General features: G+C 38.8%; 1 protein-coding gene and 1 long non-coding RNA gene across 3 annotated transcripts in view; one reads left to right on the top strand and one right to left on the bottom strand.

The window, feature by feature from the left end:
- Positions 1-25,327, bottom strand: part of st8sia4 (ST8 alpha-N-acetyl-neuraminide alpha-2,8-sialyltransferase 4) — a 98,205-nt gene extending 72,878 nt beyond the window's left edge. For both annotated transcript variants that reach the window (XM_051685231.1, XM_051685230.1), the window contains exon 1: positions 23,744-25,327. In XM_051685231.1, the coding sequence (XP_051541191.1) occupies positions 23,744-23,883 (140 nt within the window). In that variant the 5' untranslated portion in view covers positions 23,884-25,327. The remainder of the gene's footprint in view (positions 1-23,743) is intronic.
- Positions 18,188-26,313, top strand: LOC127433389 (uncharacterized). Its single transcript, XR_007895880.1, has 3 exons — positions 18,188-18,321; positions 18,863-18,963; positions 25,321-26,313. It is a non-coding gene; the product is annotated as an uncharacterized LOC127433389 (long non-coding RNA).
- The last annotated feature ends 529 nt before the right edge of the window (positions 26,314-26,842 follow it).

A 26,842-nucleotide genomic window follows, 5' to 3' on the forward strand; every position in this document is an offset into this window, starting at 1 on the left:
AAAAGAAAGTGTTCCACATATTAATTAATTACATATATTTAATTCAAACTGTCCCTCTCCACTGCTCCTCCCTGTCAGCCCTCTAGGAAAGCCAAATAAGTGCTCCACTTCTTGCCATAAGCACCCAAACTGCCCAGTCACTCTGCCCAACTCGGTGCACAACTCTTGAAATGAGGGCGCACCAGCCGACTTCCATCCACCAAGAATCACCTTCCTGCTGATCATCACGCTGGTAAGGACCCAGTTTTTTGTGTTTGTTCCCTACGTTAACACCCGCCCCATCAACCAAAATACAAAGTCTGGGGCAGAATAAAATCTGAGTGCTCAAGACCTCACAGACATAACTCTGAACCCTTGACCAAAATTATTGAATCTTAGTACAGAATCAAAAATCATGGGCTATGTCCCCATCCTCCAACTGGCATCGCCAGCAAGTAGGTGTGTCTTTAAGGCCAAGCCTATACAATCTAGAGGGAGTCCAATAAAAACGATGCAAAATGTTAAATTGAATGAGGCGCACCCTTGAATCCCTAGACATAGACTTGACATTTTTAAAAATCCTACCCTATTCTTCATCCTCCAGTACTAAATTCAAGCCTCTTTCCCTTAACTTCTTAAGAGATGACCCTGTCCCCTAGACTTTTAATTAGCCAGGAATAGTACGCTGAAGCCTCGTGACCCTTTCCAAAAGCAGCAAGCACCATCTCAAGAGTGTCTTCTGCTTTAGGGGGCTGTGTACTGCACCCCCTTTGGATTTAGACCAATTAACTCTGTATCCTGAGAACTTAAAGGAATTAATAATTCTGTGGAGGCAAGGCATAGATCTAGTAGGGTCAGAGACGAATAACAAAATATCATCTGTGTAAAGCAAAAGCTTATGCTCCACACCTCCCGCCACCACCCCTGGAAAATCTCCTCCTTTCTTAACGTGGCTGCTAATGATTCCAGGGCAAGACAGAACAATAATGGGGAAAGAGGGCAACCCTGCCGGGTGCCCCTATCCAGAGTAAAATAATCTGAAATTAATCCATTCGTGTGTACCGCTGCTACCGCGAGTCTATAAAGTAACTTAATCCAACCAATAAAAGTATTCCCGAACCCATACATTTCCAAAATCTTAAAAAGATAATCCCATTCTAACATATCAAATGCTTTTTCAGCGTCAAGTGAGATGGCAGCAACCAGAGTCTGATCATTCGCCACAAACCACATGATATTGATGAAACACCTAATGTTATCAGAAGCGCTACGGCCCCGAATAAACCCCACCTGATCTATATGTATAAGAGATGTCATAGCTTTACATAATCGGTTAGCCAATATTTTTGACAATATTTTTATCAGGGAAATTGGATGGTAACTCTTACACTCACTTGGATCTATGTCCTTTTTAAGAATCAGACTTATCCGGGCTTGTGTCATGGTTGGAGGAAGCTTTCCATTCTTTAATGATTCCGTATAAACTTCTAGCAAAAGTGGAGCCAATTCTGTAGCATAAGATCTAAAAAATTCAGCGGCAAATCCATCTGGCCCCAGAGCCTTACCTGTAGGCAAGGCCTTAATTACCTCACCAAGCTCCTCCGAGGTTATCTCAGAATCAAGAGAATTTTTTTGCTCAGTCATCAGTTTAGGGAGTTCTAATGGTTCCACAAAGTTCCTAATATCTTCATAAGTAGACAAAGACATGGAACTAAAAAGATAAAGATAAAATTCTTTAAAAGCATTATTAATATCAACGGCTGAGGTAAATATTTCCCCACCAGCAGATTTCACTGAGGGAATGGTAAAAAAGACTCAGTCGGGTCAATTCTCTGAGACCATTAGATGACATTCGGCGCATCAGCTCTGCCTCGGCACTTTTGATATTCCCTTCCAACTCCACGAGTTCTCGTGCTTTGGATTTTTTGGTGAATGATGCATACTGTATGATCTGGCCCCTAAGAACCGCCTTAAATACCTCCCAAGCCCCACCCACAGAGGATACTGAAGACCAGTTGGTCTCCATATAGACATTGATTTCAGCCTTTAGCATTTGTTGTAATTCAGGATTTTGCAAAAGGGATACATTAAAGCGCCAACTAAAAGCAACACCTTTAAACTCACCAGGGTGTGATCTGAGACTAAAATGTTTCCAATTGAGCAATCAACAACAGATGAAATGAGGGACTTCGATATAAAAATAAATCTATTCTAGAATAAATCTTATGGACTGATGAAAAAAATGTATAGTCCCTACCAGATGGGTTCAGAAGTCTCCAAATATCTGTAAGACCAAGATTTTTACACATCCTATGAAGCGTCAATGTTGCTCTGGGGGAAAACATGTCCACCCCATATCTTCCCAAATTTTTCAGCTTCCTGCGGGGAAAGATGAGTTTCTTGAAGAAACACTATATCATATGTCTCACGTTTAAGAAATAACCTTCCTTCTTTTTATGGGGTGCCCCAGCCCATTCACATTCCACGTGGAGAGAGACAATCCACCCATATTAACATTTGACATTTTGACATATTAGAAAAATTAAACTGTGTGTCAAAAATAAAATTATAAAGAGCACATTCCACATTGGTGCAAAAATCAACCCCCGAACTTTCCCCAGAAAAACAAAAACGTGCACATCAACCCAGCGCATGACAGCCCCAACCGGTATCCATCCCTCCAAACTCAAACAGTCCATGTATGCCTACGAGAGGCCCCGTGACAACTTTGCCATTGGATTGCTCAAGTCCGGTGTTTCTATACAAAAATTTGTAAGACAGATTTACACAACAGAAGATAATCTATAAAACAAACTCAAGCCAATAAGTGGAATAATCACAAAAAAAATTTGTAGATTCATCCACTTAACTGTCTCGAAAGTGTGTACCTCCACAAAACAAGCTCCAGCCGCTAGCGGAACCAGCAAAAAAAAAAAAAAAAAACGGCCCATTCAGTAGGCAGTCAAACTCACTCCAATGTCCTGCAAAAAATATTCCACAAAACAAACTCCAGGCCACAGGAGGCATAAGCACCCAGAATGAGCAGATTCATCCACAAGCTGTCCCGAAGAAATGATACTACACAAAATAAACTCCAGCCGCTAGGCGGAACCAGCACAAAAAGAAATGAAAAAGGCACCCATTTTCCTCGGACAGTCAAGTCAATGTTCAGTGAGTCAGGCCCACTAGGCGGCAACATGAAAATCACCAAATGGCTTACTCATTCCATTGTCTTTATGTAGGACAATGCTTGCTGTGGGCATGTAAATTCTCTACAGCCATCCTTAGTATCTATTCTCAGTTTGGCCAGAAACATCAGAGCAAACGCAACCTTCCGTTGATATAAGAGTTTCTTGCATTCCCTGAATCGTTCACGTTTCTCTCGTCGAATTCGCAAAGTCTGGGAACAAGAAAATGCTGTGGTTCTTCCAAGAAAGCTTTCCATTACTCCTCACCTCGCGTAACACGAGATCTTTATCGGATGACCTCAGAAATTTGGCCAGAATTGCTCGGGGCCTGTCTCCCTCCACAAATCTCTTGACTTTGTTGTCCCTGTGAGCTCGCTCAATTTCCAGCTTATGGCCTGTTATGTCAAGCAGACTCGGGAAGAGCCCGTCTAGGAATTTTACCATATCTCAGTCCTTCCTCATGCTCAGGAATTCCAACAATTCGGACGTTGTTTCATCGATTACGATTCTCCAAATCCTCCAGTTTTTCCCAAACATGTTCCAAATCTCCCTTGGTCGCTAGCGGGTTAGCAGCTAATTCCCTCTCCGATGACTCCATATAATCAATCCGTTTATCAACATCCAACATTCTTGTAACCAACTCTGAGAATTTCGTCTCCATGGAAGTGATCGATTGATGTATCACAGCAAGATCCTCCAAGTCTACAACGACCTTCATCAGAATTGCCGACACATTCATCAATTCATGCCGGATTTCTTTCAGTTCACCGCCCGAATTTAGTCTGGGGTTTTCGGCCTACCACTAAGGGGAATCAGCTTGAGCACGTAAGAGTATTTTAATATCTCCAGAGCCCGAGGATTTTGAATTCTTTGACATATTGTCTTCCTAGACAGGGTGTATCAAATCCCACCGGATTATGACACAAAAAGTATTAAAACTAGCAAAGTGCGCAGAGCTCGCCGTTCACATGTCCGCTCCTCGCATGGAGTCATGTGACCAGACGTAAGTGTCTTTTAATGTCTCCAGAGCCCGAGGATTTTGAATTCTTTGACATATTGTCTTCCTAGAACAGTTATGGATCAGGGTGTATCGAATCTCACCAGTTTATATCATTAAAAGTATTAAAACTACCAAAGTGCGCAGAGCTCGCCATTCACATGTCCGAACCTCGCATGGCGTCACGTGACCGAACAGACAGCGAATCTCAATGGATTAATGTTTAGGTGGTAAATGTTAAAATTGGATTCTAGATTTTTAATTTGAGCTCACGTTTAATAATAACAACTTGTATACAAGATACATATTTGAGTTCATTAAAACTTCACATTGTAGATCATGGAATATTTCGATGCAGTCACATGCGTTTTTTACCCCGTTTCCACCTGGTATTAAGATGCGTATCGGGTGATCCGATCACATGTGGTCAGCCCTAAATACAGGTCTAAATGTGGTCTAAACCGTTTTGAGATTGGATTACAAAAACCACATACGAATGTGGTCAAAAACGCATGTGACCAGATCGCATTTGAGGTGAAATGTTAATCCTTCCTGTATGCATCCCGTCAGCAGTGAAGCGCTGCCCCTCACCTGTCAATCAACCGCTTCGCTAAAACAAGAGTTTAAACTTTGCCATTTACGAGCGGCTTTAAATGGAAATACGTATCTTAATACCACATTCGACACACAATACCAAGTTACTTCTCTGTCTGCTCATATGAATGTAACACATCATAAGAAAATGTTTCACCGCTGTTCAAATGCACTTTGGATTGCATCATTTATATGTATGAATGTTTTCCATCTGAAAGGACTAAATATTAAATGAAACAAATGACAATAAATTGCAAAGTAATCTCTTCAGTAATCACAATACTTTTTGAATGTAACTGTATTCTAATTACCAATGATTTAAACTGTAACTATAGTGGAATACAGTTACTTATATTTTGTATTTTAAAAACGTAATCCCGTTACATGTATTCCGTTACTCCCCAACCCTGATTATAGGTTTATCAAAGTGTATTTGTGTAAAGACATGGTTTGGAAGATGGATTTTTGTTGCATTCTCTCATTAATACAATTTTATTATTTTTTAACAACAACAAAAAAGTTACATAGTGTAGCTTTAAATAAGGAAATATAACTCAACTTGGAGAGGGAAACAATAACCCTCCAAAAAGAAAGAAAAACAAACAAAACAAACAAAACAGAAGAATAATCCACAGGGGCAAGCGTAACTCAGACACAGGATGCACAACATTGATGAACCAAAGACCAAGCAATGAAACAACAGAGGAAGCCAACTTAAATACACAGGGCAAAATGAGAGGTGAAACAAATGACTAATTACAAGAATAGTGGGAAAAAACACAAAAAGCACGGGTGAGGAGGCCATCTAGTGGCCAAAACAATGATTGAAATTCCAAAGTTCTTACAAATTTCACTGCAAAAAACATTTGTAAATGCTTGTCTTATTTCATAAATAGTAACGTTTGGTGTAATGTAAAATTATTATGGAGAGTTTATTATAAAACAGACTCTTCCTTGATTTCTTAAAGGCCATTGGATTATTACATTTGAGAACCTCTGGATTTTGATTTGCCTACATAATTCACAATTCTTAATGGGATGAGAAGTATAGTTTATTCCCTCAACTGTTAAATACAGTTTTGAATGTTATTATTTCGATTTTCAAATATTTTTGCTTTGAATTAAATATTTTTAAGTGATTCATTTCAAACCTTGTTGATTTGTTTTGTGGCTCATAAGCATAAGCGGAGCATGTGTAAGGCTGGCCACAGCTGAGGGGCAGGGCTTGACATTAACACCCACCAACTGTGGGTAGAAATCAGCAGTGGTGGGTAACTCCATCACCCTTACTAGCCACCAGGCCCGGCTCCTGCCAGCTATGCTAGGGTGGGCTGGGAAATGTCATAGGTGGGCATTTGGGAATTGGGGGTGGGGGTTGGGGGGGGGTCCTTGGACTACTTATTTCATGTCTGTAATTGGCGAAACATATCGTAATTGTTAAGATAATAAGGCCCATTGCACCCATACTTTACATTTATTGCCCAAATCGAACAGCCTCCCCCAAACTCTTCAACTCTTGCGTTTTAGTCAAATCATTCATCTTTATTTATGCCCTTAACAACAGCAGACGAGAGGCTGGGGGAAGAATTGATAAAAAAAATTTTGGCGAGTTTTAAATATTAGACTGTTGCGGTGCTTTTTAACCATCTGAGTATTGATTTAGCTATGTTTAACTTTAATCTCTCCTACTCCTTGCTCCAAAAAATGTGCTTGAAATATTATATACAGTGTATTACACCTGCCTGTTATTTCGTAGGTATCAAAATTTATGTATTATGGAAATGTACAGATAGGGCAACAAAGAAATATTCTGTTAAAGTGGATATCCAAAATAAAACATTTACATATACTGTACATAATCTAAATAAGACCACATTCTGATTCATATCAGAATATTCTTGATCACATAAACAAGTTTACTTATTAATTCAGTGCATCACTAAAAATCAAAAACTCTAGTTAGCACATTGGCACACAAAAAAGTTCATACCAAGGTTATAATAGTTTTAAATTTTAAATTTCGTTTTTTATTTCTATTACGTTTTACATTTTTCACTCCAATTTAGTTTAGTTTTCGTTTTGTTTGTTAGTTCGTTAGTTTTAGCTTAGTCTTAATTTTTAAATGTTTGATAGTTTAGTTTTAGTTTTTCATTACATTTAGTTTTTATTTTAGTTTTAGTTTTTATATCAAGTGATACATATAGAATAGGGAAAACGGGCATTTGTGCAACGTGGGCCGTATAGCTGGACACCCAAATGTACAGTTTGTAAATAATACTTATGAGAAGACGGTGTGTGTGTGTGTGGGAGGACAGAGAGAAAGTCAGAATAAATTACTGGATATTATATTGTTTCTGTTCTCTTTGATTTAACATCATGCACTGGCAACACAATGAACAGTCAATCCAGTAATCCAGGATATTTAATAAAAATTTAACAAAACCTTAAAATATTAAGATTATTTTTATTTTAGTTTATTTATTTCAGAGCCATGAAAATTTATTTTAGTTTCAGTTTTTCCAATTATGTTGATTTTTATTTTTATTTCAGTTTACGAAAATGTTTTTTTACATTTAGTTTCCGTTTTATTTTTTGTTTTAGTTTACAGTATTAACTTTGGTTCGTACCCATGCTTGTCAGTTGACATATGCAAAATAACATTTTCATGTCAGCTTCTGCCTTAATAAATCCCAATTTGTTCCTCACGTTTGACATAGGATTAAATCCATGGAATTTAGGATCAAAACTGATCGTATGTACATTTTATTACTTAGGCCCTAGGTTCAGTATTTTGCTAACATCCGCAGTGCAATATTGGAGAGCTGAGGTGGAACATGAGGGAGATATTTGATAAGCGGGAAGAGGGAGCCTGTGGAACATCAACAGCAGCCACATGGTCACTGCCAGAGACACTACCAGGCTTCTTTATGGGCACTAAAAACCTGTGCATTGCACAAAAACATATCTTATTTCCATTCTCGCGCGTGTGACTTCTCTGACTCTCTGGTTTGCAGCAGCCGCTTCTTGAGTGTGTCGAGTGTGACCTTTGGGTCAATGACAAAAATAGAAAAATACTACAAATTTCTGTTGCTTTTTTGTGATTGGTTGGGGTGGTCTACAGCCCACCCTCAGTGTTTGCAATACACAGCCCACCCCCAAACTGCTTTTAACCAATGCACAAATCGTAAAAAATAAATAAATAAATAAATAAATAAATAAATAAAATGTAATACTGTTTTTGCCAAATGTTTGATTGGGTGCACAAGACTCACATTTGGGTGGGCTCAGCCCACCCCTGCCCATGCCTACATCTGGCCCTGCTAACCACTTTTAACTATATTCATCTCACATTCAGCATTTTATAAGAAGTAAATATGCTTCTCATATCTGACACACGCATCTCAGAGGGGAGAATGTGGTGTGGTTTCGCGGAAACAGCTGCAATGCTCCAGAGATAGAGCCAGAGCTCTGGGACAGCACAGAGCGAAAATTGCGTGATTCACATGGGCTTCGATATCACGGTGGCCGGCGGAGCCTGCGTCAACATCAATTACAAGGATTTTAAAATACACATCATCATCCAAACTAAATGTTTTTACTGCTGTAACACTAAATGGTATAGATGCATGTTAAATAGATTAGAGCGAATAAGACTTCATTTTTATTATTAATAATTATTCTGTCATCATTCACTCACCTTTTTCTTGATCCAAAAGGAATTTATTTCTTCCATGAATGGAAAAAAAATATTTATGTATTTTTCTATTAATGGAAAAAGATGTGATTGAAAGTAAATAGTGACAGAGTTTAATCATCTCCATTTTAACATCCATTTTGCACTCTATGGAATTAATTATGAAAGTTGTAGTTAAAGGCTTCCAAACGTTAGGCTCTTAGTTTCTCATAACAAATGCTACTGTTGATTTTTTTGAAAAACTATCTATATTCACCTAACCACAGTAATGTGGACCCATACATGGTCTGACGGTGGTTATGGTCTTATTATAAAAAAAATGTCACTGTGGGGGGCCTAAGTAGCTCAGTGAGTAAAGACGCTGACTACCACCCGTGGAGTTCGCGAGTTCGAATCCAGGGCATGCTGAGCGACTCCAGCCAGGTCTCCTAAGCAACCAAATTGGCCCAGTTGCTAGGGAGGGTAGAGTCACATGGGGTAACCTCCTCATGTTCGCTATAATGTGGGTCGCTCTCAGTGGGGTGCATGGCGAGTTGTGTGTGGATGCCGCGGTGGATAGCATGAAGCCTCCATTGCAGGCGAGGGAAGCGAGCAGGCGCGCTGGTCAGGCTCCGTCAGCGCGGCTTTCGAACAACGCTGCCGAGCATTCATCTAGCAAATCTCCGCTCTCTTCCTAACAAAACGGATGAACTAAATCTCCTCACCCGTACAAACAAGGACTTTTCAAACTCTGCTGCCTTGTGCTTCACAGACACCTGGCTGAGTGAAGCCATTCCGGACAGTGTGTTACATCTGCCGGGCTTTCAGCTGTTCAGAGCAGATCGCATCGCGAGTTAATGGGGAAAACGAGAGGCGGTGGAACATGCTTTTACATCAGTGAAAGTTGGTGTACAGATGTAACAACGTTAGAGGATGTGCTGTCCTAATTTGGAAGCGCTCTTTATAAACTGTAAGCCGTTCTACTCAACGTGGGAGTTTTCCTCGTTTATACTGGTGAGTGTGTATATCGCGCCAAACGCGTGTGTAAACACAGTGCTGCAACAGCTGACTGATCAAATCACAGACACAGAACAACAATATCCAGACTCAGTTATTATTATTCTTGGGGATTTTAAAGCAAATCTCACACGTGAACTGCCCAAATACAAACAGCACATTACATGCCCCACCAGAGACAGAAACATACTGGATCACTGTTACACAACAATAAAGGATGCATATCGCTCTGTCCCTAGAGCAGCTTTGGGACTCTCTGATCACTGTCTGGTTCATCTTCTTCCAACCTACAGGCAGAAATTAAAATCAACCAAGCCAGTAGTAAGGACTGTAAAGAGATGGACCAATGATGCAGAGCGGGAACTACAAGCCTGCTTCGATTGCATGGATTGGAGTGTTTCTGAGGCTGCAGCCACAGACCTGGACGAGCTCACAGATACTGTTACATCATATATCAGTTTCTGTGAGGATATGTGCATTCCTACTAGGACTTATTTAAAGTTCAACAACGACAAACTGTGGTTTACAGCAGAGCTCAGGCAGCTTCATCAGGCCAAAGAGGATGCTTATAGAGGTGGGGATAAAGTATTGTACAATCAGGCCAGGAACACACTGAACAAGGAAATCAGAGTGGCTAAAAGAAGATACTCTGAGAAGCTGAAAAACAAGTTTTCAGCTAATGACCCTGCATCAGTGTGGAGTGGCATGAAACAACTCACAAATTACAGGACTCCTACCCCCAACCCTGTGGTGGACCAACAACTGGCTGACGACCTGAATGTGTTCTACTGCAGATTTGAAAGGCCCAATCTCACACCACACACCCAATCTGACCTTCACTTCACACAAACACCAACACCTCCTGCAACCCCCCTCCTCCCCCCTCCTGCTACTCAACCTGCACTTAAGATCTGTGAAGATGATGTGAGCCGGTCTTTCAGAAACAAAAGACGAGGAACGCTTCAGGCCCAGATGGCGTCTCACCAGCGTGTCTTCGATCCTGTGCTAACCAGCTGGCCCCCATCTTCACACAGATCTTCAATAGATCACTGGAGCAGTGTGAAGTCCCATGCTGCTTCAAACGCTCAATCATTAATCCTGTCCCAAAGAAACCAAAAATCACAGGACTTAATGACTACAGACCTGTCTCCCTGACGTCTGTGTTCATGAAATCATTTGAGAGACTGGTGTTGGCCCACCTGAAGAACATCACTGGACCCTTTCTAGATCCCCTTCAATTTGCTTATCGAGCAAACAGGTCTGTGGATGATGCAGTCAACATGGGTTTGCATCATATCCTGTAACATATGGACAGACCAGGGACTGCAAGGATCCTTTTTGTGGACTTCAGTTCGGCTTTCAACACCATCATCCCAGCTATACTCCAGAATAAATTACACCAACTCTCTGTTCCCATGTCTATCTGTCAGTGGATTACCAGCTTTCTGACGGACAGGCAGCAGCTTGTGAAACAGGGGAAACTCACTTCCAGCACCTGTACAATCAGCACTGGTGCCCCCCAGGGATGTGTGCTCTCCCCACTACTCTTCTCCCTCTACACCAATGACTGCATCACCAAGGACCCCTCTGTCAAGCTCCTGAAGTTTGCAGATGACACCACTGTTATCGACCTCATCCGAGATGACGATGAGTCTGCATACAGAAGGGAGGTTGAACAGCTGGCTGTCTGGTGCAGTCAAAACAACCGTGAGCTGAACACGCTCAAAACGGTGGAGATGATTGTGGACTTTAGGAGGAACACCCCAACACTGACCCCCCTCACCATTCTAAACAGCACTGTGGCAGCAGTGGAGTCATTCAGGTTCCTGGGCACTACCATCTCACAGGACCTGAAGTGGGAGACACACATTGACTCCATTGTGAAAAAGGCCCAGCAGAGGTTGTACTTCCTTCGTCAGCTGAGGAAGTTCAACCTGCCACAGGCGCTACTGATACAGTTCTACTCAGCAGTCACTGAGTCTGTCCTCTGCACTTCAATAACTGTCTGGTTTGGTTCAGCTACGAAATCAGACATCAGAAGACTACAAAGGACAGTTCGGACTGCTGAGAGGATTATTGGTTGCCCCCTGGTCCCCCCTTCAAGAACTATACACTTTCAGAGTGAGGAAAAAGGCTGGAAAAATCACTCTGGACCCCACTCACCCTGCCCATTACTTTTTTGAACTGTTGCCTTCTGGCCGACGCTTCAGAGCTCTGAGCACCAAAACCGTCAGGCACAGCAACAGTTTTTTCCCTCAGGCTATCCATCTCATGAACAGTTAAATTGCCCCATTGAGCAATAGTGCAATACACAGTTTAGTCTTTTTTATATTTATCCAACACATCCAACCTCTTCTGCCATTTCATTCCTCTAAAAAAACAAAAAAACATTTGCACTGTACATAACAGATTTGTATTTTGCACTGTACATAACAGATTTGTATTAGATTTGCACTACGTATGTGTATGTATGCATGTGTCTGTGTGTGTATGTACGTATGTGTATAATTATTTTTTATTTTGTATTATTATCTATGTCTTGCTGCTGTTTTTGTATTGTTGTACACTGGAAGCTCCTGTCACCAAGACAAATTCCTTGTATATGTAAGCATATTTGGCAAATGATTCTGATTCTTCTGAAAGGAGCCAACATTGAGATGACTTTGGCGGAAATAAATTTATCCAACACATTCCTTAAACTTGTAAAAAAAGACTCTCTCCACTGGATTTTATCTTAACTTCCAAAACTTGTTGAAAAAGACTCTCTCCACTGGATTTTATCTTAACTTCCAAAACTTGTTGAAAAAGACTCTCTCCACTGGATTTTATCTTAACTTCCAAAATGTTTCAAGTCATCGCTGCATGACATTGTCAGTGGAGAGCGCTTATGGCATATGGGATCCAAGTGTTTCAGATGTTTCACTTTCATTTTGCTTCTAAAAACACCACTTATACTTATTATTCAAGTTTGTTGTGAGAACAACTTACTCATATGTTTGCTTTAATCTTGAACTAAAATAATTAGCAATATGCACTAGCGTCTGTGTAAATAACCGGAAAAAAAACTATTCACTAAGCTGGAGTTTGTATGGCGTGTGATGTTGTTAACAACCATTAACAAATGGAACCTTATTGTAAAGTGTTACCAGTTAATATATTTTTACAACAGATGCAATGAAGTCGTAAACCAAAAATAAATTAAGTGCATTTTATCATATAATTCAATAATTAAATATTTTTATACACATTGCTGTAGGCATAAAATGTTACTTTTTTTACAGCGGTTGTCCCCTGCTACAAATGGATTACTTAAATCTCAAATAGCATACATGGTGTAAAGAAATGTACTGAACCCCTTATTTTCCTAAAATGAAACTGAAAAGGTCTCTATCTCAGGTGTGGTTTGAAACATTAGCTTCAAACTGTCCCACTTATGTATCACTCTGAATTGGGGGAGTGATGTATTTTTTCAAGGTGTGAATCTTCCCTCCATAAGAAGAACGTTCCTACAAGGAAAGTTTATCTGACAAATAGCCTATACTTTGGCTTACATTAACAATGGAACAGGGGCAGTCACATGACGCCATGCAAGGAGCGGATGTGTAAACGGCGAGCTCTGCGCTCTTTGCTAGTTTTTAATTATTTTTATGTCATAAACTGGTGAGATTCGATACACCCTGCTACATATCTGTTCTTTGAATTCATCATGGCAAAGAATTCAAAATCCTCGGGCTCTGGAGATATTAAAAGACAATTACGTGCTCAAGCTGAAACCTCTGACAGGCCTGCAAACCAGGGACACAGTTTGGACAGTGTGGCGGGAGAAATTCAACATCAACTGTAATACTGTCTGTAATGCTGACGAAAGTATGTTCTTGCCGTAATACGTCGATTGATTACTGCGATGGAAACGCAATTCTCTGAGTTGGTTACAAGAATCGGGGATGTCGAGAGACAGATAGATTATCTGGGGTCATCGGATTTGGAGAATCATAGCTGGCAAAATAACATCCGAATTGTTGGAATTCCTGAGCATGAGGAGGGCCGAGATATGGTGAAATTTCTAGACGAGCTCTTCCCGAGTCTGCTTGACATAACAGACCATAAGCTGGAAATCGAGCAAGCTCACAGTTTTCCGGCTCGGAGATCCTCTGAGTTGAGACAGGCCCCGATCAATTCTGGCCAAATTTCTGAGATCATCCAATAAAGATCTCATGTTACGCGAGGTGAGGAGCAAAGGAAAGCTTTCTTGGAAGAATCACAACATTTTCTTGTTTCCGGACTTTGCGAATTCGACAAGAGAGAAACGTGATTGTTTCAAGGAATGCAAGAAACTCTTACATCAACGGAAAGTCGCTTTTGCTCTGATGTTCCCGGCCAAATTGAGAATAGATACTAAGGATGGCCGCAAAGTATTTACATGTCCCCAACAAGCATTGTCATTCATAGAGGCATTGGGGTAAGCCATTTGATGTTTTTCATGTAGCCCCTGAGTGAGCTGTCTTGCTGTAAATACACTTGGCTGTCCAAGGAATTTGAGCCCCTTTTTTGTTTCTTTTTGTGCTGGTTCCGCCTAGCAGCTAGAGTTTGTTTTGTGGAATAACACTTCTTCGGGACAGTTGTGGATGAATCTGCTTGTTCTTTGTGCTTATGCCTCCTATTGGATAAAGTTTGTTTTATAGATTATTTTCTGTTATGTAATTCTGTCACACAAAATTTGTACAGGAACACCAGACTTGAGCAATCTGATGGCAAAGTTGTCGCGGTGACTCTCGTAGGCGTACATGGACTGTTTGAGTTTAGAGGGATGGACGCCGGTTGTTTGTATGGTCATTTTTCTGTTTATATAGTTCTGGGGGAAGTTCGGGGTCTGACTGTGGCACTAATTTTGGAATGTGGTCTTTATAATTTTATTTTTGACACAATTTATTTTTTCTAATATGTCAAAATGTCAAATATTAATATGAGTGGATTGTCTCTCTCCACGTGGAATGTGAATGGACTGGGGCACCCCATAAAAAGAAGGAAGGTTATTTCTTTTCTTAAATGTAAGAAATATGATATGGTGTTTCTTCAAGAAACACATCTTTCCCCGCAGGAAGCTGAAAAATTTGGGAAGATATGGGGTGGACATGTTTTCTGTAGTGCTGGCTCAAGTAAGAGCAGGGGAGTCATTACATTGATAAGTAAACATCTACACTTCAAATGTCTCAAACAGATTAAAGATAAATTAGGAAGAGTCATTATTGTTTTAGCAGAAATTCAGGGGCAAAGGTTGATTTTGACTAATATTTAGGAACCTAACGCTGATGATCAGGGCTTTTTTATAAATCCTGAAGGGATGTTTCAAGCTGCTGTCACCCCTCGTGATATAATATTGGGAGGAGACTTTAATCTTTTGATGGACTCAGTCCTTGATCATAGTGAAGCAAAAGTGTGTAAGCCCCCTAGAGCAACACTGACGCTTCACAGGATGTGTAAAAATCTTGGTCTTACAGATATTTGGAGACTTTTGAACCCATCTGGTAGGGACTATACATTTTTTTCATCAGTCCACAAGATTTATTCTAGAATAGATTTTTTTTAAATATCCAAATCCTTTATTTCATCTGTTGTTGATTGCTCAATTGGAAACATCTTAGTCTCAGATCACGCCCTGGTGAGTTTAGAGATGTTGCCACATATGGAGAAAAACAAATCATATAGTTGGTGCTTTAATGTATCCCTTTTGCAAAATCCTGAATTTCAACAAATTTTAAAGGCTGAAATCAATGTTTATAGGAGATCAACAGGTCCTCAGTATCCTCTGTCGGTATGGCTTGGGAGGCACTTAAGGCAGTTCTTAGGGGTCGGATCATACAGTATGCCTCATTCATCCAAAAATCCAAAGCACAAGAACTCGTGGATTTGGAAGGCAATATTAAAAGTGCCGAGGCAGAGCTGAAGCGCCGAATGTCATCTGATGGCCCGAATTGACCCGAATACAGATATAATACTATTTTGTCATGGAAGGTGGAGTTTTGGCTATTCAGGGCAAGAGAATCATACTTTCAGTTGGGGGACAAAGCAGGGAAGCTTTTGACTAGATACATAATGCAGAGAGAGTCTTTTTCTACCATTCCCTCAGTGAAATCTGCTTGTGGTGAAATATTTACCTCGGCCATTGATATTAATAATGCTTTTAAAGAATTCTATCATGATCTCTATAGTTCTACGTCTTTGTCTACTGATGAAGATATTACAAACTTTGTGGAACCATTAGAACACCCTAAACTGATGACTGAGCAAAAAAAAAATCATCTTGATTCTGAGATAATCTTGGGGGAGCTTGGCGAGGTAATTAAGGCCTTGCCTAGAGCAAACCACATTATAGTGACCACGAGGAGGCTACCCCATGTGACTCTACCCTCTCTAGCAACCGGGCCAATTTGGTTGCTTAGGAGACCTGGCTAGAGTCACTCAGTACGCCCTGGGATTTGAACTCACGAACTCCAGGGGTGGTAGTCAGCGTCTTTACTCACTGAGCTACCCAGGCCCAGAGGAAGTGGTATTTAGTAGACTGGGTAATTTGGATTTGTTTGTTGGAAAATGGGCAAGTGTTTGCCGTTCATGGAGGGCTCTTGGGGAGAGGAAGCGGAGAGGTTTAGATGTAGATGTGTGTGATTATTATATTTTTATTTTATTTATTTTTGTGTGTATATGCTCATGTGACCACGGGAGTGTTTGTTGGGGTTCGGGGTGGGGTTGGGGATTGGGAGGGATAGTGGTGTAGGTTAAATGTAAATGTTGATTCCATGTATATATGTTTTGCTTTGTGTTTTCTATGTGAATCAATAAAAATGTTAAATCACAAAATTAAAAAAAAATAAAAATAAAACAAGATTTCGGTAACCTCTAACGTACTGTCAGATTTGGTGACCCCGCCATTTCTCTATACTTCATCATATACCATAAGAATATATATTTTAGAGGATAACACTGAAGAGATTAGACATCACCTGAATAAGTTTGGTGAACATTAGACACACTTAGTTGAGAATAAATATGAATAGATGCAAGACGAAGAACAAAGACAATAACACAACTATTACAAATACATGTGTTTCTTGCACAAATAATCAATAAAAAAAAAATGGAATACAAGTAATTAAGAACACCAATGTTAAAAGTAAAACACAATGGTATATGGATTGCTTGTTGTAGCATGCCTCTTTAAGAAATCTGTTCACATTTAACAGCCCCGCCTCTTGACGCGCGTTTCTCGCGTATGGAAAGCCAAGAGGGTCAGAATTCAGTGTTTTGTATCGCTGTTTTAAGCTTTGAAACACCGTTTTCTAAACGCTGTAGGCATTAAGTAAACAGCGTTAGGCGTTCCATAAACGCCATACGCAGTCACGCGTTAAGTTAACGCGCGTTATTTTAGCGCCTCACGTAACTTAATTAGCGCATTCATTTGCTCATGTATATAACTCTTCTATCGCGTTTGAGGTATCTACGGCAAGTCGGAGGATTCAAATCATTAACAGCAACGATTTATTTTGTTTCACAGTGCAAACGCACATTAAATGACTGCACCCGACTTTTGTTGACAGATAATTTAGGGCCTGATGTCCTTCAACTTACCTTAATCGTGTTTTGATTGTAGATAAAGATGTGTGGAGAGTATCTGCCATCTGTGGTACTGTAACATTCAAGACCTCTCAAATGACAGCTGACTCCGAGTAATGGCAGAAGATGGTGCACCTTGTGATCCACTACTAACCAATGGCGGTCGGTACCCAGATCCGTCTGAAGAAATATTATTCTGCCATGCTTTGTTTTAGACTACTGAGTAAGTAGCAAAGCAAACTAAGTAATTATTCCATGAACTGGATGATTTTTGAATGATATTATGAATGTCTCGATAATTACTATTCAGAACAACCTCAATAAGAAAAGCTTTTTTATTTTAATCTTTGAATGAGTTTCATTTCAGTGTGATGTCATTTCCCTTCATGTGTTCTCCTGTCAAAATTCTGAACCATCTGAATAAACTTTGTTATAACATGGATTATTTTATCTGCAGCTTAAGCATTTATAAGCCTCCCCCTTGCCCACGCCAGACTCCTATGCATGGTTTTAATTCTGAAAATGTAAAAATAGTTATGAGAATGAGTACATCAATGCTTTTCCAATACTTGCAACACACACACACACAACTTTTCAGGAATTTGGAATCACTAAGTATGTTTTTTTTTTTTTTTTTTCAAGTTTTGAAAGAATTTGCTACATTAGTTAGCTTGCAAAGTTTGTGAAAACCAATAGCCAGCTTAGTTAGTCACCTAGCTGTTAAACCTGTACTCAAGCCCTCAGTCAAATTCTGTGTGAGTAGTTGAATAAACAGTTTTGGACAGCGGAGACAAAATCCTTACCTATTAAATGATGACAGAAATGACATCAGGTCCTGAATTATCTGTCAACAAAAGTCGGGTGCAGTCATTTAATGTGCGTTTGCACTGTGAAACAAAATAAATCGTTGCCGTTAATGATTTGAATCCTCCGACTTGTCATAGATACCTCAAACGCGATAGAGGAGAAGTTATGTACATGAGCAAATGAATGCGCTAATTAAGGTACGTGATGCGCTAAAATAACGCGCGTTTACTTAACGCCTTACGGCGTTTAGAAAACGGCATTTCAAAGCTTAATACGGCGATACAAAACACGTGAATTCTGATCCTCTTGGCTTTCCATACTCACGTCACTTGTCCGCGCGCGGTGACACTCACTGAGCACGAGCACCAAACGCGTTCTCACACGAAAACTTACTGAACAATGGCCTCAGATTCGATAGGTCACCGATTTCGGCACAACACCGGGACACTGAGGAAAAGGTAGGCTACATAAATCTATTTTTTTTTTTATATTTATTTTTTTTGTCGTAGTTTTTTGCCCATCTAACCTTAATAATGTCACTTTAAAGTTATGCTAGAGTAATTTGTTGTCTTTTAACGTTTTTTAAAAACAAGATCAAAGCTGTGTTGGTAACTTTTTGCACTGGTAGTTTTCCCTGAGGCAATATCTGGTAAATCTGTGGAAACTTTTTAAAGTTCCATTTTAGTTGTTTTAAATTAGCAAGTTCAAAACGGTCAACTTCACAATAATCACTTACATATTTTCTAAATGTTAACTTTAGTAAAGTGTCTGTTCATTTTGACTGCCGCTCACACATGTTCCATGACATTCAGGTGCCACAGAGAGATGAATAGACTTTAAAACTGTCATTACACTCTCAAATACTGTTTAAATTTAAATTTTGTAGATTAAATAATGTTCACCACTGTGGCCAAAATGAGCATATTATCAGTTTTAAAGCCCTAAGATACATTTGTAATAACCATTATTGATAATTGAATTTTATTGGTTGTATTTCAGGAATGCTGTAAGCTCCCAGTTCACGAGGACATAGAAAACACAAGAGATGATGTCCATATGGACAGAAGCCTGTTCCAGTTCCACCTACACCACACCAGACTGTAAATGGATGGCTGCATTTTATGTGCCCCTCAGACTTAGATGTACAGTTAAGTGCATAAGTTTGCATGCCCCTTTTAGAATCTATACAAATATAAGAGACAAAAGATCATTTTTAGTACTGCCCTGATGAAGCTAATAACATATTTAAATATGTTCCACAAGACAAAACTGAATTTACACAAATCTTCCTGTTAAAAAATTTACATTCCTTAATATTGTGTTGTTTTCTTGAGCATCAATGAGTGTTTCTAACTTTTGTAATAGCTGTGTTCAAGTCCTTCAATTGTTCATCTTATAGCCACTGTTGGGAAGAACTCAAATGTGCAGATGATCCTGGGAAACCTTAATACTAAGTGCATTATCTGGAGGATTTTTCTTAAGAAAAGTGGGTAGCTGCTCAGGACAAAGCAGGGGGTCATGCACAACTATCACAAAAAGCACAAACAGTTATTAATCATCAAAGAAGCAACACACACATTAAGAACCAAGGGGATGTAAACTTTTGAACAGGATCATTTGTGTAAATTCAGTTATTTTGTCTTGTGGAACATATGTAAATATCTGTTATTAGCTTAATCAGGGCAGTACTAAATAAAAAAAAAACTATGCAATTTTTTTTTAGATCTTTTTTGTTAAAATGATAAACATCTTGCCGATTCTTCATGGTGCATGCAAACTTATGCACTCAACTCTATGCACATATTACTCAGGGACATGGTACACATGGTAATACTGCAAGTGTAAGGAATGTCTCTTAAGAAATGAATGTTAAATGCTCAAATTAATACAATTTATCAACAATTTTTATATTTTAAAGTGTAGCATTTCTGTTAAAGTGCATTAACTTTAAGACTGGTTAAGCTTGTCTATTGTTTGTTTGCTAGTATAGGGGAGACCAGGGCTAGCTGTCACACTTTTTACTACAGTGAATATTTCCTCAAGTCAGTTCTTGTATAGCCACATACCATAACGTCTTGGCCTACAGGCCTACACTCACTAAGCACTTTATTAGGAAGACATGTGCACTTGCTTATTCATGTGATTATCTAATCAGCCAATTGTGTGACAGCAGTGCAGTGTATAAAATCATGCAGATACTGGTAAGGAGCTTCAGTTAATGTTCACATCTACCATCAGAATGGGGAAAAAAATGTGATCTCAGTGATTTAGACCGTGGCATGATTGTTGGTGTCAGACGGGCTGGTTTGAGTATTTCTGTAACTTCTGGTCTCCTGGGATTTTCACACACAACAGTCTCTAGAGTTGCTCAGAATGGTGCCAAAAACAAAAAACATCTAGTCAGCGGCAGTTCTGTGGATGTAAACACCTTGATGAGAGAGGTCAACGGAGAATGGCCAGACTGGTTCAAGCTGACAGAAAGGCTACGGTAACTCAGATAACCACTCTGTACAATTGAAGTGAGCAGAATAGCATCTCAGAATGCAGAATGCATAGGGTACACCGGCGCGTTTGGCTGCCGCTCCTATTATAAATGATTCGTTGGAGTCTGGGGTTGTTCCAGCAGCATTAAAGATTGCTGCTGTAACACCTGTGCCAAAAAAAAAAAAAAAAAAAAGAAAATGCAGCTCTGGATGATTTGAATAATTTTCGTCCCATCTCAAATCTTCCATTTTTGGCAAAAATACTTGAGCGTGTTGTTGCATCTCAACTGTGTAATCCTCTTACAATTAATAAGCTCTTTGAACCCCTTCAGTCAGGTTTTCGTAAATTTCACAGCACTGAAACGGCTTTGGTCAAAGTTACCAGTGACTTGTTGATGGCTTCTGATTCAGGAGCAATTTCCATTCTCATCCTCCTTGATCTTAGAGCCACCTTCGATACTGTTGATCATGGTCTTTTACTTACCCACCTTGAAAGAGTTTTTGTTGTGTCGGGGACAGTTTTAAACTGGTTTAAATCCTATTTTACTAACCGTTCCCAGTTTATTTCTATGGGTGGTTACAGGTCTGACATTAGTTCTGTGCTCACTGGTGTTCCTCAGGGCTTAGTTTTGGGCCCTTTACTTTTCAATATTTATTTATCTCCACTTGGGCATCTGCTGCAATCGCTCGGCCTCTATTATCACTTTTATGCTGACAATACCCAAATCTATATACACTCAAAATCTGGTGAAAACCTTGATGTTTGTTTTCTTTCTGAGATAAAAACATGGATGAATAATAATTTTCTTTGCCTGAATAGCGGTAAAACCTAAGTTATGCTTATAGGTTCCCGTCATCAAATTCTCAAAGCTGGTTCTTTGTCTCTGTTTGTTGATGGCTGTGTTTTGGAGACTCAGAGTAAATTGAGGAACCTTGGAGTCATTTTTGATACCAGTCTTGCATTTGATTCTTTTGTACAGAGTACTTTTAAAGCATCCTTTTTTCACCTCAGAAATATAGCAAGATTGCACCCTATGCTAAATTTCTCTGTAGCTGAAAAGCTGATAAACTCATTCGTTGTCTCTCGGATAGATTACTGTAACACCCTTTTAGCCGGAGTTTCTAAATCCACACTCAATAAGCTCCAATATGTACAAAACTCTGCCGCCAGGATCCTGACTGGGACCAGGACATGCAATCACATTTCTCCTGTATTAGAGTCTTTGCACTGGCTCCCGGTCGGTTTCCTTGTCGATTTTAAAGTTATGATGCTGACATACAAAGCATTACATGGCTTGGCTCCTCATTTATCTGCATTGTTAATCCCTTACACCCCAAATCGCAGACTGCGCTCCTCACAGTCTAATTTGTTGACTGTTCCACAAACCCGCTTAAAATCTATGGGTGACATGGTGTTTTCTGTCTATGCTCCTACCCTTTGGAACTCTCTTCCTCTAGAACAGGGAAGCTCAGACCTATGATTTTTTTAAAGCTCAACTCAAGACATACTTTTTTAAACTAGCATTTGCTTGCTGATGTTTATTGCTTGCTCTTATTTCTATTTATTTAGTATTTTTTTTTATATATATTGTGCTATGTACTGCTTATTTTGTGTACATCGCTTTGAGAAGCTGCTTTTAAAGGCGCTCTGTAAAATAAAGTTTATTATTATTATTAACACGTGGAACCTTGAGGCGAATGGGCTACAAAAGCAGAAGACCACGTCAGGCACTTTATTAGGACCATAGTGTTCCTAATAAATTGCTTAATAAGTGTATACCTCCCTTTAAAACTATGCCTGCATTAAACAGCCAATATAGTTTTTTCTGGAAAATCTTAACAGCAAAACAATTGAGGGACAAAAAGATTCATGAAGCAACAAAATTGACAAACATTGGCCAACAAATATTATAATTGATAAATTGTAGGTTATATACATTTATGGCATGCAAAACACATGTAAGAACCTGGTCTGATATGTGACAACATGCACCAAATTGACTTTCATAAAAACCTTTATGAAATCTTGAGAGCACATTCAAACCTGTCTTTATAATACAGTTGACCCTTTTTTTACAACGTAATTGGGTTTGCTGGGAGACTAATATATAAAATCAACCAAAACTTTTTTTAAATATCAATATCACATGGATATTTATTTAATAAGAAATTTTGCTTACTTTCCAAAAGGGGGAAAAAAACTGATACCATTACCTTGATATAAAATTACTTATACTGCGATATAGAATATCGGTCATATCGCCCACCCCTGATATGAACAACCATCTCAGCACAGGTTTCCATAAAAATAAAATAAAATAACATGCTTTGTGCATTTATGATTTGCAAGCCAAAATATAGGCATTTTTTTCTTGATGACCAAAGGTTTACATCACATAAAATCAAATCGAAACTCATCAGCAGAATCGACACAGTTGACATTCACCACGGCTTTTCCGCTTCTGTTTTTCAATCATGCACAGTGAGTTTGCACATGAAAAAAGGAAACCACATCTTCGGAGCAAAAGTTGTCTGCTGTCCTCGCTTACTCACTTACACACAACTCCCTCTCTTACACACAAAAAGTCAAACTCAAACCATAAATAGTAGATTCTCTATCGAAATATGTTTGTAACATCCTTTTTGCACTGAATTAAAATCAAATTCAATAAACTCAGTATGTGTGACCGAACCGTTACGAAAAAACTAAAACAATGCTCTCCTTGAAATCTAAAGCAAAGCTAAAATATGAACAAGTATGAACTTGACCATGTTTTGTTTCTGGAAGAAGAAAGAAAAAAAAAAAACGACTTCCGTGAATAAACTGAATTTACCTGTTCCAAACTTAAACATCCAACAAAATAAAAATATGAAATTAAAAGATCAGTTCATCTTCAAAACCCCCGACTTCATGACACTCACAGGGTTTTGTTACTAACAAATATAAGCCTAAGCATTGCACTTCTAAATAAAGCAAGACTTTAAACACATTTGTGAACGATTGTTGATGGAAGGATTTTATCTTTTCAGGACAGTAAAGACGATAGACCACTGCTTGATCTAAGAAAGCTCATTTGCGGAAAATAACAAACATAAATTCTGAAGGGCTAAATAAGAATAAAGAGTTTAGATTATCTACGCTAAGAAATCAAGATTATTGTAAGAAAAAATACTGTGTGTGATCAGCATGCGGGGGAATGAAATAGCAAATTCAGATCAAACAAATGAATTCGTCCTAATTTCAATTTAGGATGGACAATACCAAACCCAAAATAAACTTAAGAGGTTTGAAATATAAAGCACTAAATAAAGAAACATAAATTAGTGTTTAGATTATAGATTATAGGTAATTTACTCTATTATTGGCTGTATCGTTAACAACAGAAGAACCCCATACCTTGCCAATCCAGCTTCATGGTGCTCTTCACTTCTGCTGATTTCTGTAGTCTTGTAGAATATCAGAAGAATGCTTATGGTGCATATAGTCCACCCTTTCCGTGACAGCCGCATTTCGCACATGAATGTTAAAAAAATCATACAAGATAAAAAGAAAACTGTATTACATCCTGTGCTCTTCTATAGCACTAGCACACATTGTCTATCTCATAAGCGCGAGAGCAGCTGCACATTCTGGCTGCATCCGAAAACGTAGGCAGCTGACTTGTTGCCTAATCAGTTAATAGCTTAACCGACAGAGTTTTTGAATAAATAGAACTCTTAATGAAACTGGTCTTAGAACAGCATGAAAGCACCTTATTTTCATCCTACATCCGTATGCAGCATTTTCGGACGCAGCCTATGTCTCACAACTGAACGCCTCTCACTGTGAGTGACACGCGCAGAAGCCAATATGCTAATATATTTCCAAAAAGAACCAATTGCGTTGCAGCAGGGATTCTAGATAAGCGAGAACACTTTAGGTGTGTCGACATGAACTGCATCTCGATTTACCGATCTGCGAGATTTGCTGGTAGGAGTTGAGATGAGAGTCGTCAAGCCGGACACTTTTGCGCTTCCCGTCTGGCGGAAACTCCGTGCCAAAACCTAGCCGTCCGACCGACTAAACTACCATCTAATGGAACGTCTTACACCGTCTACACCGGGCGTGTCTATTGATGCGACGCTACGCAACGGCTTGTGGCCGTCTACACTGGATGCATCAACACAACGTTCTAAACCGTTTATTTGTGTTGTTGGCAGTATTAGTGCCAGCGTGTGTAGTGCAAGATGGAACTGGACTCCCGTTTACTGTCGGCGCGACGGACGCTGGCATCCGATGTAGACAGGGTGTTGTGGTTTGAGCGTCTTGAGAGAGCAGGGGAACCATGTGATGACCCCGCGTGACGTTAAAATATAGAAATTAGCCGGTTTCTTACTAGGAAAGGAGCTAAGCTGTTGTTTAAAGAATAGTATAAATGGACAATAAAGGCACTAGATGCATTTATTTTATACTTCCGAAGCAATCCCCAACTATTTTTCCAATGTACCGTGCTTCCTTCATTTAGAAAAAGGTGTTGTAAGCTATTCTAAGTTACTGAGTAATGAAAACTAGATTCCATCCCTTTTCACTGCTTATGTTTTCATATCCTCAGCATATCACTCACTGTATGTATCATTGGATACTGTAGGCCTACATGGCATCTCATCTCCATCTACAGGTTATATACATAATCAGAGGGTGAAGAAACTGATGGGTAAGATTATGTAAAATAAACTTTACAAAAAATTAAAAAAAACATTTTCATCTGAATCCATACAGGAATTTCAAGGTTTTTAAATTGCAGGTACTGCCTATTTTACAACGTTCACACTCCATGCAAAACACTCCAAAATAATAAATTGTTTATTGCACAGACACCAGTACCCCTATTGATAATTATACTAGGCCTACAGTTGAAATTGATGCCAAATCTGATGTTCTATCAGTCCATCATTCTTTATATAGACAGTTTCTTTATCTTTATTTCCTTCCAGGAAATCTACAGACTCTCCAGATGATGTCACTTGCAGCTTTAAGAGCATGTTTAGAGCCCCTTTTTCACAGTTTCTTGGCCAGACAACTTTTCCTGGATCTGGTACCACCAACGTTTTGTCTGCAAAACATGTTAATATAGACCCCCATTTTCTGTTGTGCATTTATGTTTACTACCCAATACTATCAAAAGAAGGTAGTTCAACGCTAACACTTACAAGCTAAATTAGAGCTTCAAATGTATTTGATTAAAATACATGACGTTTCAGCCACCTTCAAGGCCTTCTTCAGACATCAAGAAGATGTTGAACAAACAACATTTAAAAGAACTTCCTCAATTACAAACAGGTGTGTTCCACTAATTGAAGGACTGGCTTTGAAATAGCTGAATAATACGTTCTCCCACTCCATCTAGTGACCAACAAATACAAAGTCATTAGTACCAAACAGGTGCGGCTGGTCTGTATGGGCAGGAATTAATATTCATCCACCTGAAAACATACACTGAAAAAAAATTCTTTTGTGTTGAACTAAATATAGCAGAAAAGATTAAGTATTTTTTACATTTAATAAGTTAAAGTGTGAACTACTATTAAGTCATTCTACATTTGTACTCAATTCAAACGTAAAAATTAATGCTCTAGCTTATAAGTAAATATTATTCGTTTGTTTGTTATTTTTACAATGTGTCTTCATATATGAATCCTAAAGGAGAAAATCTTGTCATATTTATTTGATTATTTGAGTACATTTCCCAAGTAAATAAAATAAGTAACTTTTACTTAACTTTTAGAAGCTGGTGTTCCCAGCATGCACCAGGCTTGAATAATTGATGAGCTTGCGTAGTTTCACTGTTTGCAAATCGATTTACACCAATTTTATTGTTGATTTTGTTGTTATGTTTGGTAACTTCTTGTTTTTTGAAGTTTGTTTCATTTTCTTTTACTCAAAATTATTTGTCAATTAAAAAAAATACAAATAAATAATTATCTGTTGATTGTTACCGTCATCGTGTTTTATGCACAAAGTGTTCAGGTCGGCGTGCACAGCACTAGCTATTATTTCTGTCATCATTTAAGTAAGGTAATGTTATTAAAATAATAGCCGTCTAATCATGGATTAAACATTGCTGTGGAAGACTTCCATGTTTCATGTGGTACATGAATAAGTATGTAAAAAGAAAAAAGCATTGAAATGCCAGTACTCTTTTAAAAGCATAGCTTGATTCAGTGATACATTGCTTGAATAAAAAGTACAAAGTAAAATTAGCTTAAAACAGAGTATTGTAAAGTAAACTCTACTTGGGAAGTTCTAATTAAAGTCACCAAGCTTTGTGTGTAGCCTTTACGTCTGTTCAATTTACTAAATATTTATGCATGGAAATTGTTTCCTAGGTGTTTTTAAGTAAACCTCACTCCCATTTTTTTTTTTTTTTTTCAGTGTAGATCCATACTATAAACTGCCAAAAATGTAATTTGTTTTCTTGTAAATGTGTTCAAATTGCTGACATATGTATTCAAAAGC

The sequence above is a fragment of the Myxocyprinus asiaticus genome, chromosome 43, assembly GCF_019703515.2.
Source record: "Myxocyprinus asiaticus isolate MX2 ecotype Aquarium Trade chromosome 43, UBuf_Myxa_2, whole genome shotgun sequence".
NCBI classification, from domain to species: Eukaryota; Metazoa; Chordata; class Actinopteri; order Cypriniformes; family Catostomidae; genus Myxocyprinus; species Myxocyprinus asiaticus.